This window comes from Nansenia antarctica, assembly GCF_963989245.1.
Source record: "Nansenia antarctica genome assembly, chromosome: 5".
Taxonomy (NCBI): Eukaryota; Metazoa; Chordata; class Actinopteri; order Argentiniformes; family Microstomatidae; genus Nansenia; species Nansenia antarctica.
In genome coordinates this window covers 69,084,781-69,102,280 of record NC_137690.1, presented here as the reverse complement: position 1 = coordinate 69,102,280, position 17,500 = coordinate 69,084,781, and the positions used below count along the sequence as shown (strand labels likewise).

General features: G+C 50.0%; 1 protein-coding gene across 1 annotated transcript in view; it reads right to left on the bottom strand.

The window, feature by feature from the left end:
* neo1a (neogenin 1a) overlaps positions 1 to 17,500 on the bottom strand; it is a gene marked incomplete at both ends in the record, with an annotated part of 183,924 nt that overhangs the window by 24,238 nt on the left and 142,186 nt on the right. The window contains 6 exons of the mRNA XM_080531889.1: positions 1,299 to 1,443; positions 4,263 to 4,312; positions 4,827 to 4,965; positions 6,056 to 6,204; positions 9,406 to 9,560; positions 10,017 to 10,251. Of these exons, the coding sequence (XP_080388015.1) occupies positions 1,299 to 1,443; positions 4,263 to 4,312; positions 4,827 to 4,965; positions 6,056 to 6,204; positions 9,406 to 9,560; positions 10,017 to 10,251 (873 nt within the window). The remainder of the gene's footprint in view (positions 1 to 1,298; positions 1,444 to 4,262; positions 4,313 to 4,826; positions 4,966 to 6,055; positions 6,205 to 9,405; positions 9,561 to 10,016; positions 10,252 to 17,500) is intronic.

Here is a 17,500-nt window from a genome sequence, read left to right as displayed (position 1 = left end):
TGGGAACGCAGACACAACAAATATTTGAAACAAGAATATTTCACGCAGACGCCCGATATATTTCTCTGCATGACGGAGGATAAAATCTATAATTCTGACAGGCGAGGGGGGATCGAGAGCAAGTTTGTCGCCGACGCAATTAACAGGTTTTTCCTCCTCAATCCAACGGAACAAGTCTGATAGAGATGTATTAATGTATTACCGCCATTGATTAAGATGTGCTGAGAAAGAAATGTACACTCCAGCGATTTGAAAGTGAGAAAAACAAGCAGACAGTCACACTCGGTGTTGTCTACAGAAGAAATCAGGCGCTAAATTAGAGCTGTTGTCAGTTGTAGACCTATCTCTGGGTGTCCTCTCTCTACCTCACTGCCGGGGGGGACTCACGTTGGAATTCAAAGTCTCGGGGACACCCTGCTGTCTTTAAACAACATGCGGCAGCGCTAATTTGCTGTAAATTTTTCATAAGACTCGGATTTGTACTGTTTGTACGGTAAATGCTAATGGTGTCGTCTTCACTCTCTCTCTCTCCCTCCCTCCTCCCCTCTTCTCCAGGGCGCTCCCCAAGGCCAGCTTCTGAAAACCGCAGAGCCACTCGTACCTCCGGGGCTACAGAAATCTCCAGCTAGTTTAATGCCTTTGAACCAACACACACACCCCTCGGTTTCACCCCCCCCCCCACCCCCCCCCACCCCCAAATCTAATCTGGATTGACTTTTAAGTGCGTATTCTCTTTGATGCGACGCACAGCAGGAGATAGAGGCCTGCAAAAAAGTTGCTGAGACAACATCTAATATTTATTGCCGTTGCCAGCGCCTGTTGTGATTGGCTAATTTGCTGTATCTGCGTCTTGAGAGAGATACGAGTTGGGTGGGGGGGGGGGTTTCAACACTGCCTGATAAATGATCCAAGAAAGAGACAGATTGAGCTGTAAACAACACACCAGACATGTATCGTGTCAAAGCTGATCCACCAAGACGTGACGACAGGCTAAACCCCTGAGAGACGCGAGTAGAAGAAGAACAATACAGAAAGCTAACTGAGAGCACACAAAGTTTGGAGGGAATCAGATCACTCAGGCTAGCTTCTGAGGCTAGTAGCGGGCTAGTTTTCCTATGTTTTCTACATACCACTGCTGTATGTATGTTAGCACTTTGAATTGCCCCTGTTGTATGAAATGTGCTATACAAATAAACTCGCCTTGCCTTGCCTACACACAGCATGAAAACCATTACTATTAATTATTAACATTGTGTAAATTGGCCTCTCTTCTTGTTCGTGTGACTCATGCTGGTTACCGTCGATGAGTTGGTAGAGCTGCGTCCCCCCGGTCGTCTCCGCCGCCTCACTCTTCCTCGTTCCTTTCCGGTAACGGATCTTATACCCGACGATCTCCCCGTTCTGAGCTCCTGGGGGCGGGGGCTGCCATCGAACCATGATGCTCTGGGGAGGGAAGGCAAAGACACACAATACAGAGATGAAGAGAACAGTCTAGAACACAACAGAAACACAATACAGAGAGGAAGGAACAGTCTAGAACACAACAGACACACAATACAGAGAGGAAGGAACAGTCTAGAACACAACAGACACACAATACAGAGAAGAAGGAACAGTCTAGAACACAACAGACACACAATACAGAGAGGAAGGAAGAGTCTAGAATACGACAGACACACAATACAGAGAGGAAGGAAGAGTCTAGAATACGAAAGACACACAATACAGAGAGGAAGGAACAGTCTAGAATACGAAAGACACACAATACAGAGAGGAAGTAACAGTCTAGAATACAACAGACACACAATACAGAGAGGAAGGAACAGTCTAGAATACAACAGACACACAATACAGAGTTGAAGGAACAGTCTAGAACACAACAGACACACAATACAGAGATGAAGGAACAGTCTAGAACACAACAGACACACAATACAGAGAGGAAGTAACAGTCTAGAATACAACAGACACACAATACAGAGAGGAAGGAACAGTCTAGAACACAACAGACACACAATACAGAGAGGAAGGAACAGTCTAGAATACGACAGACACACAATACAGAGAGGAAGGAACAGTCTAGAACACAACAGACACACAATACAGAGTTGAAGGAACAGTCTAGAATACAACAGACACACAATACAGAGAGGAAGTAACAGTCTAGAATACAACAGCGGAGTAACAGAGTAACAGAACAGAAACACCATTAGCCATTGGGCTTCATCTCTTCTTTCTTTGTATCTGAACCTTGTGAAACAGGGTGGGAACCGGCCGTTCATACATAGGTCAAACTCCAACCAAAAACCACCACAGACACTCTGAATACAGAACAATATGAATGGCGTTGACTGCCGTTAGTTGTTTTTTAGACGTGTTAAGGTGACCTCTGGACTTTCCAGGTAAGATCACACCTTCCGAACCTGTGTGTGTGTGTGTGGGCGTTTATATTCACGCAGCGCTGTGGAAGAAATGTATCTGAGGCCAGTTAACACTACACTACAGTTCTCCTCCCACTCTGGTGATGGTGGCCTCACAACAGGGCCTATCCACACTAGCACACACATGTTTATGAGGGGCGGGGGGGCGATAGGAGCGCTACTGTGTCGAACAGCGGGGTGGGAAGGAAGGAATAAAGGGATGAATAATAGATAGGATGGGAAGAGAGGAGTCATGGGGAGGAGGGGGGGACTGGAGAGGTGCAGAGATGGATGCAGGTCCTTAGGCTGGCGGCCCCTGCAGTGCATTGTGGGACTGTGGAGGGAGGAGAGAGAGAGAGATGTGTGTGTGTGTGTGTGTGTGTGTGTGTGTGTGTGTGTGTGTGCAGGGATGGTTGGGGGGTAACTCAGCGTGCAAAAGGAGTTAATTAACGCTACCCCACTGTCGCATGCACACACACACACACACACACACACACACACACACACACACACAAACACCTCCGATGCCCGAGTCGGGGGAATAGCGCAAATTAAATCGGCGCTAAGTGTGTTCAATTAGTTTATTTCCATTTTCTTATTACATGTTCTGGTTTCCCTCATTCAGCATGTTACACCCCTCCCTCCCCCTCCTAGACCCCCCATTCTGTTCTTTAAAACACATGTGTTTAATTTACTTTGTGGAAGTCACTGGGGAAGTTGAGAAGGCGGATGTTGAAGAGGTGTTGGTAAAAGGGGGGGGGGGGGGGGGGGACTGACTCCATGAGAGCCCAAAAATAGGCCTTGGGAACGTGGGGACTAAAACCCTGCGTCTGACAGTGGCTCTGCACCCCTCGGGCCAAACGGCACAGCCCTGGCTGACACGGCCCACGGAGCAGGCTAATGAAACACTGTTCACACGAGGAATGGCCTTTGTACTTAAAGTCTAATTAGAAATGTGTTTTTATATGCTAATGCATTCATCCATTTAATAGAATGACTTACTGGGTATCAAATAATCTTTGTCAGCCGAGAGAAGAACAAAGCGTACAATACATCCCTCAATTTTTAACTGTAAACAGTAAACAGTAAACACGACATCGCAAATCCGTAATTCATTCACGTGTCAGTCGGAGGCGAATTGAAACGTTCATCTCTATACGACCGTAGCGCTAATAGTTAGCACTGAGCTTAATAATGCATTATACAGTAAGCTATCGCAATAGCCTGGTAAGAAAGAAGTACAATAAAACCCTTGAATTTAGCAACATCGCTAGCTCTCTCTGTGCCGGCCAGGCGGTGTGCGTGGGGTTCTGAATGTGACGGGTGCAGTGATCTGGGCCGGCCGCCGGAGCTCACGCGGCGTTGCTTTGCGAGCCGACCCTCAGGTCCGCTTACGCCGGTTAGGAGGCCGACAGGAGGGAGTGATAGAGAGGATAAAGCCTTCTGACAGGCCGGGGGGTCTCCAGTCGACCGGAGGATCGATGCAGGGTTCAAACACGATGCCGCACGTCTGGGGGGGGCTCGCGCACACGCTGACAGAGGTAATCACATGGAAACGAGGGCTAGGGCCACCGGCTATCAGTCCACACCGGGGTGGTGTGTGAGCAGTGGTTATGTTCCTGCTCCTGCTAGTACACAACACTGTATGCGTGTGTGTGTGTGTGTGTGTGTGTGTGTGTGTGGAGGACTCTAGGAGAGGTTAGGGGGCTGGTGTTCCATTGAGTGGAGGTAACAGGGTGAGCATGAGGAGGAATGTAATGGGCCGCAGTGTCAACATCCTCCCGGGCCGCGGTGGTGCTGCGTGTGTGGTGCTTCAGGGAGCGAACACCACCCCCGTCTTACCTTTGAGTTGTGGACCTCCAGGGTCAGGTTCTGAGGGGGGGCGCTGGGAACTATACGAGCGGGAGAGAAAAAGAGAGCGGGTTTTTAGAGGGTTTTAGTCGAGAACAGCACGACTGAAATTCTGTGTATAAAACCACTCCACTGTCTTCTACCTGTCGCTAAGGCTTACAGTACCCTGTTAGCATTTAAACAGCCCAGTTTTTTTACAAAGGAATCCTGTCAGAATCGATCTCAAGTGTCCACTACCCCCTCGTACATGCCTATAGGCAGTACTCGAGTTGAGGGGGGCCCCCTTCTAAAACTGCCATCCCCCCTTTCCATCCCTTATGTCATTTTATCAATGAACGTGGTATTACTGCTATTTCAACATTTAGTTTTGTGCATATTGAGTAGAATACTGTGGACGAGGGGGGCACGCATGTCACATGCAATGACATTTTTACCAAGTCACTGACACTGAAGTCACTGACGCTGTGGGGATGCTAAAATTGTCCCCATATGATAAAATCCACCATCCCTCCTGATTGTCTTTTACAACTTGAGTCCTGCCGGTAGGGTACGTACCGTCAGACAGGGTGGTGACCGCCACGTCCTCCGTGGACACTCCAGGGCCATGTTTGTTGTTCGCCACCACCCTGAAGGTGTACTCTGTGAACTTCTTCAGTCCTGTCATGGTGTAGGACAGAGTTCCCATATCCACGTCCTGGGAGGGGGGGGGCGGAGAGGAGAGGGCGATTAAAAAGAAAAGAGTTTAATGGGTTTCACGGTAGACAACACACTCACACGGCAATTTCCATTCTGCTCATTCACGGCGACACTTTGACGCGTACCGTACCTGTGGGGTTTCTATCAGTTTTTTTTTCATCTATTAATCTGTCCCCAGGAAGTAAAAGCACCTTTGTTTGAGGTCAGGTTCTCGACTGTGACAGCTTCCCCCTGTAGACAGGCCCATTTCCTGCATATTCCGCGTGCTTAATGCTTAATCATTCACACACTCTAACACACCGTTATCTGTATGCTGCCTTTGTTCCTCTCCTTTCAGACAAAAAAGGAGTCAGATCATCCTGTCGGTTCTCTCACTGTCAGCTCTCTCTCTCTCTCTCTCTCCCTCTCTCTCTCTCTCCCTCCCTCCCTCCCTCCCTCCCTCCCTCCCTCTCTCTCTCTCTCCCTCCCTCTCTCCTCTGGGGAGAGGAGGCGTCATTACTCCTGCTGCTGGCTGACATTTCATCCATTATCATATTAAAGGCCCTTTAACGCCTCGCAGTGGCACTAGCTGCTGCCTAGCGCGCTGGTTCAGGCAGGGCAGGGTTGGGATGGGATGACGGCGTACTGCACTGCAGCTGGGAGGCGGGGATGGTTTACTGTAGCGTAAGGTTTCATAACCTCGGGAGAAAGAAAGTGCTCCTCTTTCAGTGTACACAGAAGAATACTGCAGATGTATCAATCGATTGCTGAGCTGGGGGGAGGGGGGGGGGGGGGGGCGGGGATGACGTGGGGATAGAGAGAGAGAGAGCTCAGCTATCTCTGAGGGAAGAAGGGCGGAGCCTGTCTTGAGCGTGTGTGTGTGTTCAGGGGGAGGCTGGCGGAGGTGGAACTCGGAGGACGGGCTCATTGTGATGCGCTGAACGGAATGTGGACCGGTATGGAACGTGTGTTTGATACTGTTACACGCATCACAATGAGACCGTCCCTCCGACGCCTGCCTCCACTGGCGGTGGGGTACAGTGTGTGAGCTCGTAAAGTCGTGTGTGTGTGTGGGGGGGCTTTTGTGAGCTTGTGTCTTTGCGTGTTACCTGTTCGACCCCCAGGGGCTTGTCCATGTAGAAGAGCTTGTAGGTGAGGATCTCCCCGTTGCCGGTGAGCGGCAGGTCCCAGGTGAGGGTGACGGAGGTGGGGGTGGTGGACACGGCCTGCAGGTTGGGGGAGGGGCCTGGGACTTGGACTGGAAGACAAGAGGAGATTGGGATTCTTTTAGACTTGGGCTGTTCGTTTCAACAGATGGGCTGATTGAAACGACACGTGTCGTTTACTGAGCAGCGATACTCCCGGGAGAGAGAAACATTAAACACATTATCAGAATGATATGTTACGGTACATGTGGGAATACGGTACATGTGGGAAAACTAGGGTTAGGGTTAGGTGCTAGGGTGCTAGGGTTAGGGTTAGGTGCTAGGGTGCTAGGGTTAAGGTTAGGGTTAGGGGTAGGGTTAAGGTTAGGGTTAGGGTTAGACATGCCAGCATGTACCAAGTCACCCTAGCACCTAACCCTAACCCTAGTTTTCCCACATGTACCGTATTCCCACATGTGCCGTAACATATACACACAAAATAATCCTATGATAAAACATGTAAGATTAACATTACCACGTCGTTATCATATTAAATACGGTGAAACCATGTGTGACTCGTTTAGGGGGAGGCTTGTGAGAGCGGCACACAAGCGGAACGTCGCCGTGTGACGATAACAGCTATTAAACAGCCGCCGCAAAGAAAAACCGGGGAACACAATGTTCTCCCGGCGCCACTTGAAAGCCGAGCACATACATGTGGTCGCCGTAACAGACGGGGCCGCATTTTCATTGTCACTCCCCTTCATCCTCACATGAGAGTCGTTTCTATGTCAACCACAGTGGACCGGAGTGGCCATTTTAGAAATCCGTCTCTCTCTTTGTTCCCATAACCCAAAAAGCCTGACACACATTGCTTGTGCCCTCCTTCCACACCAGACTGAAGCACCCGTGTGTGTGTGTGTGTGTGTGTGTGTGTCCGTGTCCCCCTCCTCCCACAACCCCCTTCTTCTCTACCCTCCGGCACTGGTATTCTACTGGGACAGGAGAGGGAGACAGAGTCATGCTCGGTGTACAGTGAAATCTGTTTGAAGTATTTACTTAATTAAGGCTGGTTAGCAGAGCGAGAGGCCGTGCTCGAGCGAGAGAGGGAGGGGGCTCCGAGTGTGTGTGTGTGTGTGTGTGTGTGTGTGTGTGTGTGTGTGCGCAGCCATGCTAAAGCGAGAGAGGGGGGGGGGGGGGCTCTGAGTGTGTGTGTCTGTGTGTGCTCGCGCACGAGTGCGTGTATGCGCGAGAGGTCATGCTAAAGCGAGAGAGGGCTCTCGGTGTGTGTTTGCGTGTGTGTTTGTGTGTGTGAGTGGTGTGGTGTGTGCTTCCAGTGTGTGCTTCCAGTGTTGCGCTCCCCGTGTGTTTGATCTGCAGGGGGATGAATCATTACATTCAATTAGCAGCTTGGGTAGTGTAACACTCCAGTGTGTAGCATGTGTGCAGAGGAACCAACACGTCCTGGCTGGGGTGGCGGAGCAGAGCTGCTGTTACTGAGCCTCCTCCAGCCTCCTCTCTCCTGGTGTTACTGAGCCTCCTCCAGCCTCCTCTCTCTCTCCGGTGGTCACACAGCCTCACGGCTAAACACACCTGGTGCCTGGGCTGCTGGTCTCTGACCAGACAGGCCTTCCTGCCTCCTCGTTAGCCGTTAGCCCTAAGCCAGGCCGTCATCCGTCAGCCAGAGGAGCCGTGTGAACCTGACACCCCGTGATCCAGTTGTGACGGAGGCGATATGGAGGGTTGTTTGGTACTGTCTTCCGCTGACAAATGCCCCAATCCTTCTCTGAGCGAGAGGGACATTTATCTTGGCGCGTGTGTGCTTGTGTTTGTGTGTGTGTGTGTGTGTGTGTGTGTGTGGCTTAGCTGCAGGTGAGCTCGGCGGTAGAAGGAGGCTCTCATTTGTCAGTAGTCGGAGGTGTGTGTACATGTGTGTGTTCCTATATGTGTGTATGTATGTATGTATGTATGTATGTATGTATGTATGTGAGTGTGTGTGTCTATGTGTGAATGAGTGTGTTCTTCCGTGTGTGTGTGTGTATGATCTTCCGTGTGCATGTGTGTGTGTGTGTGTGTGTGTGTGTGTGTGTATGTTCTTACGTGTGTGTGTGTGTGTGAGTGTGTTCTTACGTGTGTATGTATGTGTATGTGTGTGTGTGCGAGTCGGCCCCTCTCTCTGAGGAGTAGAGATATGGGTCCAGGGCGGTGCGTATGTAAGTCTGGTATTTGGAAGCGGGTCAACAGTTTAAGCCTCATTCATAACGTGGCGGAGGGAGAGAGGCACCGCCGCTGTCAGGGAGACAGAGACATACTGTACTGGCACCGCCACCCCCTCCGCTCCCTCCGCTATCCCCACGGGTAGTTAGGCTCCTGCTGGCACACATTACTCTGTCTCCGTGTGTGTGTGTGTGTGTGTGTGTGTGTCTCCGTGTGTGTGTGTGTGTGTTCCCGTCCAGCGGCCAAGGACACAGGTAAAGAGGCACAGAGGCTTGACCCAGAAACCGGCGCCCCGTGTGTGAGCCGAGATAGAGCGGAGGAGACGCCGCGGAGGAAAGCCCCAGATGGATCGGAGGGGCGTTCACCTCAGCTGCTGCGCAGGGAGGAAACTCCCTCCATCACCGCTTCCAGCCCAGAAGAAAGAAGAAGAAGAAAAGTCGGCTTCCAGTCAAAGCGTACCGTTCCTTATGAGGAACCTCCTTACGTTCCTTATGAGGGTTTTTGGGGGAAATACACTAGAAAAAAATAATAATAAGTGAGTGACTTGAGTGAGTTGTTTTTCGTCTGTTTTCATTCCTCCAGCGGCAAGAGTTCATGCCTTAGCCTCAGCCGTGGAGAGGTAGGTGGTGTTTGAACACACACATCACACACCAGGGTGAATCCAGCCCCGGAGCAGAGGGGGAGAAGTCAACAGCCCCGGGATGTTTTCCACTGGGGAGAGAGAGGAGACGTCTGTGCTCTACGGACCTGCCGTGGGGTGGTCTGGGTCTGGGCGGGGGTGGCCCGACCTTACCTCTGGGTCTGCCTTGTGTACCTCCTGTTTGAGTGAGGTGTGTGTGTGTGTGTGTGTGTGTGGGCGTGTATGAACGTCTGCCCTTGTGTATTTATTTGTGTGTCTGTGTGTGTGTGTGCATGTATTAACGCCTGCCCATGTGTATTTATTTATTTGTTTGTTTGTGTGTGTGGTGTGTGTGTGTGTGTGTCTGTGTGTGTGTGTGTGTGTGTGTGTGCATGTATTAACGTCTGCCCATGTGTATTTATTTGTTTGTGTGTGTGTGTGTGTGTGTGTGTCTGTGTGTGTGCGTGTGCGTGTTTACCTTCGGCCTGGGTGGCCACCTTGAGGACGGCGGAGGTCTCCCCCATGCCGTTCCTGTTGTGGGCCACCACCCTGAAGCGGTACCGGCTGTCTGGCACCAGGTTCTGGATGGTCACCTGCATCTCGCCTGGACGACTGGTGTTCAGGATGCGCTCCCTGACACACACACACACACACACACACACACACACACACACACACACAAACACACACACACAAACAGACACAGACACAGACACACACACACACACACACACACACACACAAACAGACACACACGGATGCACAAACACACACACACACAGACACACACACACACGGATGCACAAACACACACACACACACACAGACACACACACACACACACACACACACACACACACAATGATTCATACATAGCAAACAAGGCCATACCACATGGGTGTGCATACTGTAATGTGTACTCTACTTTATATGTAGATTCTACCAGTAGCAGCTAAGAAGTGTGAATTATAGGGGTATAGGGGTACTAGGTAGTATGTAGACTGTATAGGGGTACTAGGTAGCTAGTATGTAGACTGTATTGGGGTACTAGGTAGCTAGTATGTAGACTGTATTGGGGTAGTGTCCTACCTGCTGGTGCCCTCCTGGCTGTAGTACACTGAGTAGGTGATCTCGTCTCCGTGCAGCTCGGCCGGGGGGCGCCAGGTGAGCTTGAGGAAGCGGGTGGAGACCAGCGAGGCCACCACGTCCCGGGGGGCGGAGGGGGTGGGGCCTACGGGGCTGGCCACGCCTCCGGAGCCTGGCGTTACATGGTCAGTAGTGTCAGGAGTCAGTGAGGGGGGCGGGGGGGAGGGGAGGGCTACGTCTTTAGGGGGGTGCAGGAGAGTTAGGGGAGGGAGGGGGGGGCGGGGGGATGGGATGAGGGGGATGAGAATGCCAGTGTGAGGAAGCGAAGAAGACAGAGGAGGAGAGAGAGAAAGAGAGAGAGAGAGAGAGAGAGAGAGAGACAGAGATGGAAGGGACGGAGCATGTTGGGCGTCCGGAAAAGGTAAAAAGGTAGAGAGAGAGAGAGAGAGAGAGAGAGGAGAGAATGGACAGCGAAACAAAAAGAAGAACAAAAAAAGAAGAAAAAACAAAATAACAACAACGTAACAAAAAAGGGCTTTCGCCATGACAAGGAATCACATACGAAACACTCATATTCATCACAAAGGAACACAAATAAAAACACAGTACGAAGGGGGGCGGGGGGGACTACCATGCACATCTACACAACTCTAATGGCAGGGAAGGGTAGAGGTAAGCATCACAGCCATAGACCAGGGGGAGGCTAGCGGAGGTAGAAATCGGAGGACGGGCTCACTGTCATGCATGGGACAGAATGAGGAACGCTATACAAAACACTGTTTCGTTCCAACACACGTTCCATACATGACAACGAGCCCGTCCTCCTATTTCTACTTCCTACCGGCCTCCCCCTGAAGTAAACACACACACTGAATGTTGTACGAGCAGTATTCATACATATACAGAGACACTGTTCACCACTAGTGTCCAGTCTTATCCACGAAGGGTACAACAGGCTTTCGTTCCAGCCAAGCAGTAACACATCCCGATTAAACCCATCGTGGCCTTCAAATTTAATCAATCGAGACTTCCGTGGTCGCATCTGATGTGGTCTCGCTAGGTCGTAATGAAAGCCTGCACCCACACTGGCCCTCTATGGACAAGATTGGACACCCCCGCCCTTCTGCATATACTATACATAGATCTAGACACGTAATACATATTCTACACATGGAAAAATAAACATAGCTTAGAAAAAACAGCCCACGTATCGCTGGAGTACGAGCCGTTTTTTCCACAAGCACTTTTTTTCCCTTTTTTTTTTTTTTCACTGTTTACTGTCGAATTCCACAGTCTACCCACAGAAATGCGAGACATTTCATTTGGTGTTTTTTTTGGGAACAATGTGCGGTCAAACGCGGGTATATCTGCTTTCTGTTTTCTAGTGAGTGTTTGAAACACAACACAGAGAGAAGGTCAGACCGCCGCGCTTTTTCCATTCGAGTGCAGCAGGTCGGGGAGAAGCGAGTCGGGAGACGTCGCCAAAAAGAATGGAGAGTAGAAGAATATTTACATATCGTAAGGGTTTGTACGACTGGAAAAATAGCTTATGAATCACGGCGTATCAAGATGCTTCTTACTGGGTGTGAGTGTGTGTGTGTATGTGTCAGATCCTAGCAGTGCTATGACCTTGGATATCGAAAGACTGAACAAAAACAAACAAACAAACAAACAAACAAACGCACACATACGCACACACACACACACACACACACACACACACAACTTTAAGTGATCATTATGCGTGTACGTGTGTGTGTGTCTACGAGTCTGTGTGTGTGTGTCTTTGAGTGTGTGTCAGCGTGTGTGTATGTGTGTGTGTGTCTTTGTGTGTGTGTGTCAGCGTGTGTCCGTGTGTGTGTGTCTACGAGTCTGTGTGTGTCTTTGTGTGTGTGTCTGTGTGTGTGTGTCAGCGTGTGTGTGTCTACGAGTCTGTGTGTGTGTGTCTTTGTGTGTGTGTCAGCGTGTGTGCATGTGTGTGTGTGTCTACGAGTCTGTGTGTATCATGTGCCTGTCCTCCTTTTCTCTCGGTCGAGCCCGAGCAGACTGAGAAACGATCCGCGCCCACCGCTGGAGGCCAAACCATTATCCTCATTTACAAAAGGAGGCCACGGAACACGGAACGCACGGAACACGGAACGCACGGAGCAGAACCAGGGCTCTGAGGAGGGGGTTTCACAACGTCACCGTCCTCCAGCCCAGCCAGGGAACACAGACTCTGTTTTCTGGGACCTGGAGATTTGGAGATACGAGCGTTACGACCTCTGCTTCTGCTACTACTGACCCTCCTGAAACATGAGCCCGGGAGAATGGATGTTGTGGCTTGTTTATGTGGAAAAGAAAGGGACGATAGGAAAAGATAATCTACGGTTTATCGTTCGTCAGAGGAGCTAAAATACATTTTTTAGGAGAGGGGGGGACGGAGAGTTCTTCACGCTTCTAATAACAAACAACAGATAAAGACGTAGACTAAACTATCCAACCATAAGAGGGAGAGAGGGAGAGAGAGAGCGAGAGAGAGGGAGAGAGAGAGAGAAGGGAAAGAGGGGATAATATCTAGTTCATAATTGGAAATGCACTGTAAGTATAGGCTCATTTGCCTACCAGCTTCCCTGCAATACCATGAACCATTAGACAGATCTGTAAATGATCACTCAATGATCATGCAATTACTGAGATGTGCTGCGAGTCTGCAGAACCGAGCAGGGCCGTGGCAGGGAGGGTGTGAGCAGGGAGGGTGTGCTGAAGAGACAGACAGACAGGGTGTGTGAAGAGACAGACAGCTCTTCTTGACATGGTGTCAGAGGGCTTACAGAACAGAGATGTCACACGTCACGCCAAGCTGTCACCACACCAGTGCGTCCGACATGTGGGTGTCCCCCATGTCCATCACGGTGTGTGAGTGTACTGCCTTCTGTATTGTGTGTGTGTGTGTAGTGTGTGTGTGTGTGTATAGTGTGTGTGTGTGTGTGTGTGTAGTGTGTATAGTGTGTGTGTGTGTGTGTGTGTGTGTGTGTGTGTGTATAGTGTGTGTGTGTGTGTGTTCTTGTGTATAGTGTGTATAGTGCAGTGCTGTGCTGGTGGTGGAACAGATCAAATATGTGGAAGAAATGGGGGGCCCGAGGAAAGGTTTGAGAACCACTGGTATAGTGTGTGTGTGTGTGTGTGTGTGTCCTTGTGTCTAGTGTGTGTGTGTAAGATGCTCCCTCTCAGCCTCTCTCTCTGTGCCCGGGCCATGTCAGCTTGCCCTCCTCACCTCCCCTGACGCCCCTGTACCTCCAGGCTTTAAAGGTCCAGTGAAGATTACCCTCGCCAGGAGGCTGAGCCCCACGGCAAATAGCCCGCGCCCCGGGGAAAGAACGAAGGAAGAAAGGAGAGAGAGAGAGAGAGAGAGAGAGAAAGAGAAAGAGAGGAACCCGGCTGCTTCCTGGTCGGAAGAGCATCAATGCTCCCAGAACGCCTTGCAGGGCCTCTGCCCCGGGCCTCATGCCAAGGAGCGCCTGGCTCTGGGCCTGTGGTACTGTAGATAGTCATCGTGTGACTACAACATACCGGTCAGTTCAAAGCCCGAACAGATACTTTAACCATTGAGGTTCCAACCGAAAAAAAGCATTGTGATGCGTTTACGGAACATGACACTGCGTTATTTCATGGCAGCCATATGTTAGCGTCTCCAAGGGCCATGTTGACCAATGGGCAGGGCTCTAAGGTCAGTGGCACTAGACAAGCACTGTGTGTTTCAGTCTCCTGGTCACCATCAGTCTTGTCCTGCCAGCGGTGGACAGTTACAGTAAGGCCCGCCATAGACTCCTACTGTACCTGCCTGTTCTATAAATAGTAGATTAATAGTATCATTAGGGTCTGTGGCGTTGGTAATGAATGGCTGGCATTAGGAGTTAATGAGGAAGGTTATTCTCCGTCTACATAATGAATCAAAGGAGCCGGATATGTAAAATAGTAGAGACACAGAGCATGCATAACAAACAGTTCATCTTAATAATGTAGATTTAAAAACATACTTTTCCAAAAGTAGCAATATATCAGAGGAGCATAATGCCACTTCCAACCGCAAATTGAATTCATACACTGAATAGGCCTTTTCATGAATTGAATTAGTTCTTTGAGGTCTAATTCATAACGAAACCGAACGAACGTGATGTGCCGCACACGCACACATAAAGAAACATGCTACCGGCCAACATAAAACTGTGACTTTGTGGGTAGAAAAGGGTAGAAAAGGAAAGTTAGCTGTGAATTTCGCTGCGAGTTTCAACTCAGCATCCGCCCACAGGATGGTTAGCTCACTGGCACCCCACTCCAACAAAGAAAGCATGGTCTCTCATAATTTAGGTCATCATGACGGCATTGAAGGTGACTTTGGAGGGAGAACAGTGAAAGTTGTTCAGAAAGTTTTTTTTGTCGGTTAAATTTTTTTGCTTACGCCCAATGGTGTTGGTTATGTAATGTCGTTGCATAAGAGAGCGGAAGACACGCTGCTCAGCTAATGGCTTATTACGGAACCGACGCTTTCATCTGAGGAGGGTGAGACGGAGGAGAGACGGTCATGCTCCTTCCCCCCAAAAAAAGAAGAAGAAGAAAGAGGATGAGGAACGCCAGAAGGGGAGAACGAGGAACGCAGCCAAAAAGACGCAGCCAGAAATTACAACGCTTCTAAATCTGTCGTCGGGAGAAAATGACTTGAGTCCTTTTTTCTCACTGTATATACACTGGCCACTTGAGCAGCTAAAAAAGTCAACACATAAACCCCTTTCATAGAACTTTCCTAGGGTCACGCAGGATATCAGTGCTGTAAACCGGTTTTGCGATGTGATGATCTGAGGATAAATGAGGGAAACGTTCAGACGAATTCTGCGACGATAAAAAAATGAAATGAAATTGGCGTGATGGCATTGCCGAGAGAGAAAGGGAGGGCAGTTCCGTTCATCGGTTCCTTCAGGCTCTGTTCTCCTCTCGTCTCCAGTGATGATAGCATCAAAGGGACGAGGAGGATTCTGACTAGACACCAGAGTCTGGAAAAAGAGACACATGCTTTGAGCGAAGACAAACCCAGAAAAAGAGAGAGAGAGAGAGAGAGAGAGAGAGAGAGAGAGAGAGAGAGAGGGAAGGAGAGAGAGAGATGAAACACATTTCTTCTTTATCTTAATCAAGTCCTTCTAGTCCCTTGTTTCCTCTGTCGTCAGTTGGCTCCTTCGTCGAGGGACAACTCTGCTTCAATGTTGGTTCAAAGTTGGTTCAATGTTGGTTCATAGTTTGGTTCATTGTTGGTTCAATGTGGGTTCATAGTTGGGGCTCTAACTTTCCTCTTGGGCCTCTCTCACACTGGCCCTTCAGGGCCACATGTGGACATCTTACCATGTGTGAAGGGGGAAGGTATCTGATTCTGAGGTACAAAGTCTGTCAAGGCTGACTGAACATTATGACCCCCCCCCCAACCCCACCACACCCCCAAGGGCAGAAGAGACAGATCAGTAACTTAATACACTCATCTACCTTGAAAAGGATGGCATGAAAGGAAGCCAGGATTGCATTGAGGCCTGAGTTCCTGACAGCCAGAGAGGACAGTTCTTTACACTGTCAAAATAGTGACTCAGCCGTTGCCAAAAGTGTCTTCGCCTTCATCTTTCTCCTTCTATGCACCACCGGCACACCGTATCCGGAAAAAACCCCACACTGTACGAAACCTGGCATATTTCTTGTGAGAAAGTAGGGGCCTCTTTTAAGAGGCCGTTGTAAAAGAACGGCGCTAGTAATCTCAGAAATGTGGGTTTAAGAATGTTTCTTTTTAAAATTTGTTTATTTTATGAAGCCCTGCTCGGCCAAACGGCCTTGGAACAAGCCCGGAACACGGCCTTTCCAGTGGAAAAGCAAGGTCAAGCGAAGGAGAGCTGGAAACTGGAAGAAGTACTTCTTCTGCTGTGGTACGGTATGGGTTTAACAGCCCGTTATAAGACCTAACGCTCTAATGCCCCCGCATGGCCGTGCCAGCTCACAGTTCTGAGGCTCATACCCAGTGAGAGAGGAGGAGGGACCAGGCGCCCTGAGGGGTAACTGGTTTAGCCCTCGCCCAGCTAAACCAGTCCCTCTGGGGTCATGGAGGAGGCATGGTAGACCCCCTGCTGCACCGTGACGCACCACGTTCCTCCTACCCTAAACTAATCCTTCGCCAAACCCAGCCCCCCCCACCCCCTGCCACGCTTGACTCTCAGAGGACTCCCCAATCATCGTCGAACCCCTTTCAACTCTCCTAGCCTGGGAGCGTCTATACAAGTCTATATCTTGCACCCAGCCAAGTCCGGAAGGCCTATATATATATTTTGGAAGCTGTCAAAAGGCCTATAGAGAGCCACAACATACAAACACACAACACATGCTCTGACAAATTGCCTTTTGACAGTTCCGAAACTTTTGCCAGTGTCGAAAGAAAAAAGCCCCCCTGCAACATCATCTGCTTTGCAGCGCAGATGATAATTGAATCAGGAAGATAACCGTCAATAATGAGCATGGTGTGTGTGTGTGTACGTGTGCGTGTGTGTGTGTGCGTGTGTGTGTTCAATGTCCCTACCCATCAAAGACACACAGTCCCTTGATCCCCCTTCTTTTGGTTCCACTGGAGGGTGATGTGCGTATCATTGTTCCCCCTCGCTCCGCTCCGGAGCCAGAACATGAACATGTGAGACCCCAGCTGTGGTGTTGGGGGGACTGATATGTAAATGATCATGCGCGGCGGCGGCGGACGTGTTTTGATGTGGAACGCCGCCTGCCATCTTTTTTTTCCCACCCTGTTGTGAAGTGGGGGGGGTTCTCTCGGGGGAAATTAGCGTGCTATGCATCAAGTGCAACACAACACATGCTGGGTTAAAGCAGGAGGCCTTCTGTACGTCAGCGTGGAGAAGAACGGGCCAGAACCTCTTGATTTCTCCTGTAATAATCCTCCTACACGACACTCTTTGTCTCTTCTAAACAGACTAGGAGACGGGAACAATAGAGCATACAGTTAAGTGATTTCAGAACTGTGTGTGTGTGTGTGTGTGTGTGTGTGTGTGTGTGTGTGTGTGTGGCTGCCTCTAACACCTTGTGTACTGTGTGGGCGTTCTTCCCTCAGGAGAGCGGAAAGGTAAAAAGGTAAAATGGAATGTTTGTCTAACAGGGAGAGACAGGAAACCCCCTGTGGGGCTTCTGGGTAATCAGGCTAGCAACAGTAACTCCCTGGGCGGGGCCAGCGGAGCGGATACCATGCAGAGCAGGGGGTTGTGGGCCGCCAGCCTCCCTGGAGTGGGACGGGGTGGTGCTAGGCTTGGTCTGCGTGCGTAGGGAGAGGGCAGCACAACAGAGTGTGTGTGTGTGTGTGTGTGTGTGTGTGTGTGTCTGTGTGTGTGGTATATGTATGTTACGTATATGTATGTTACACAACAGACTGTGTACAGTGTGTGAGAGTGTGTGTGTGTGTGTATGTGTGTGTGTGTGTG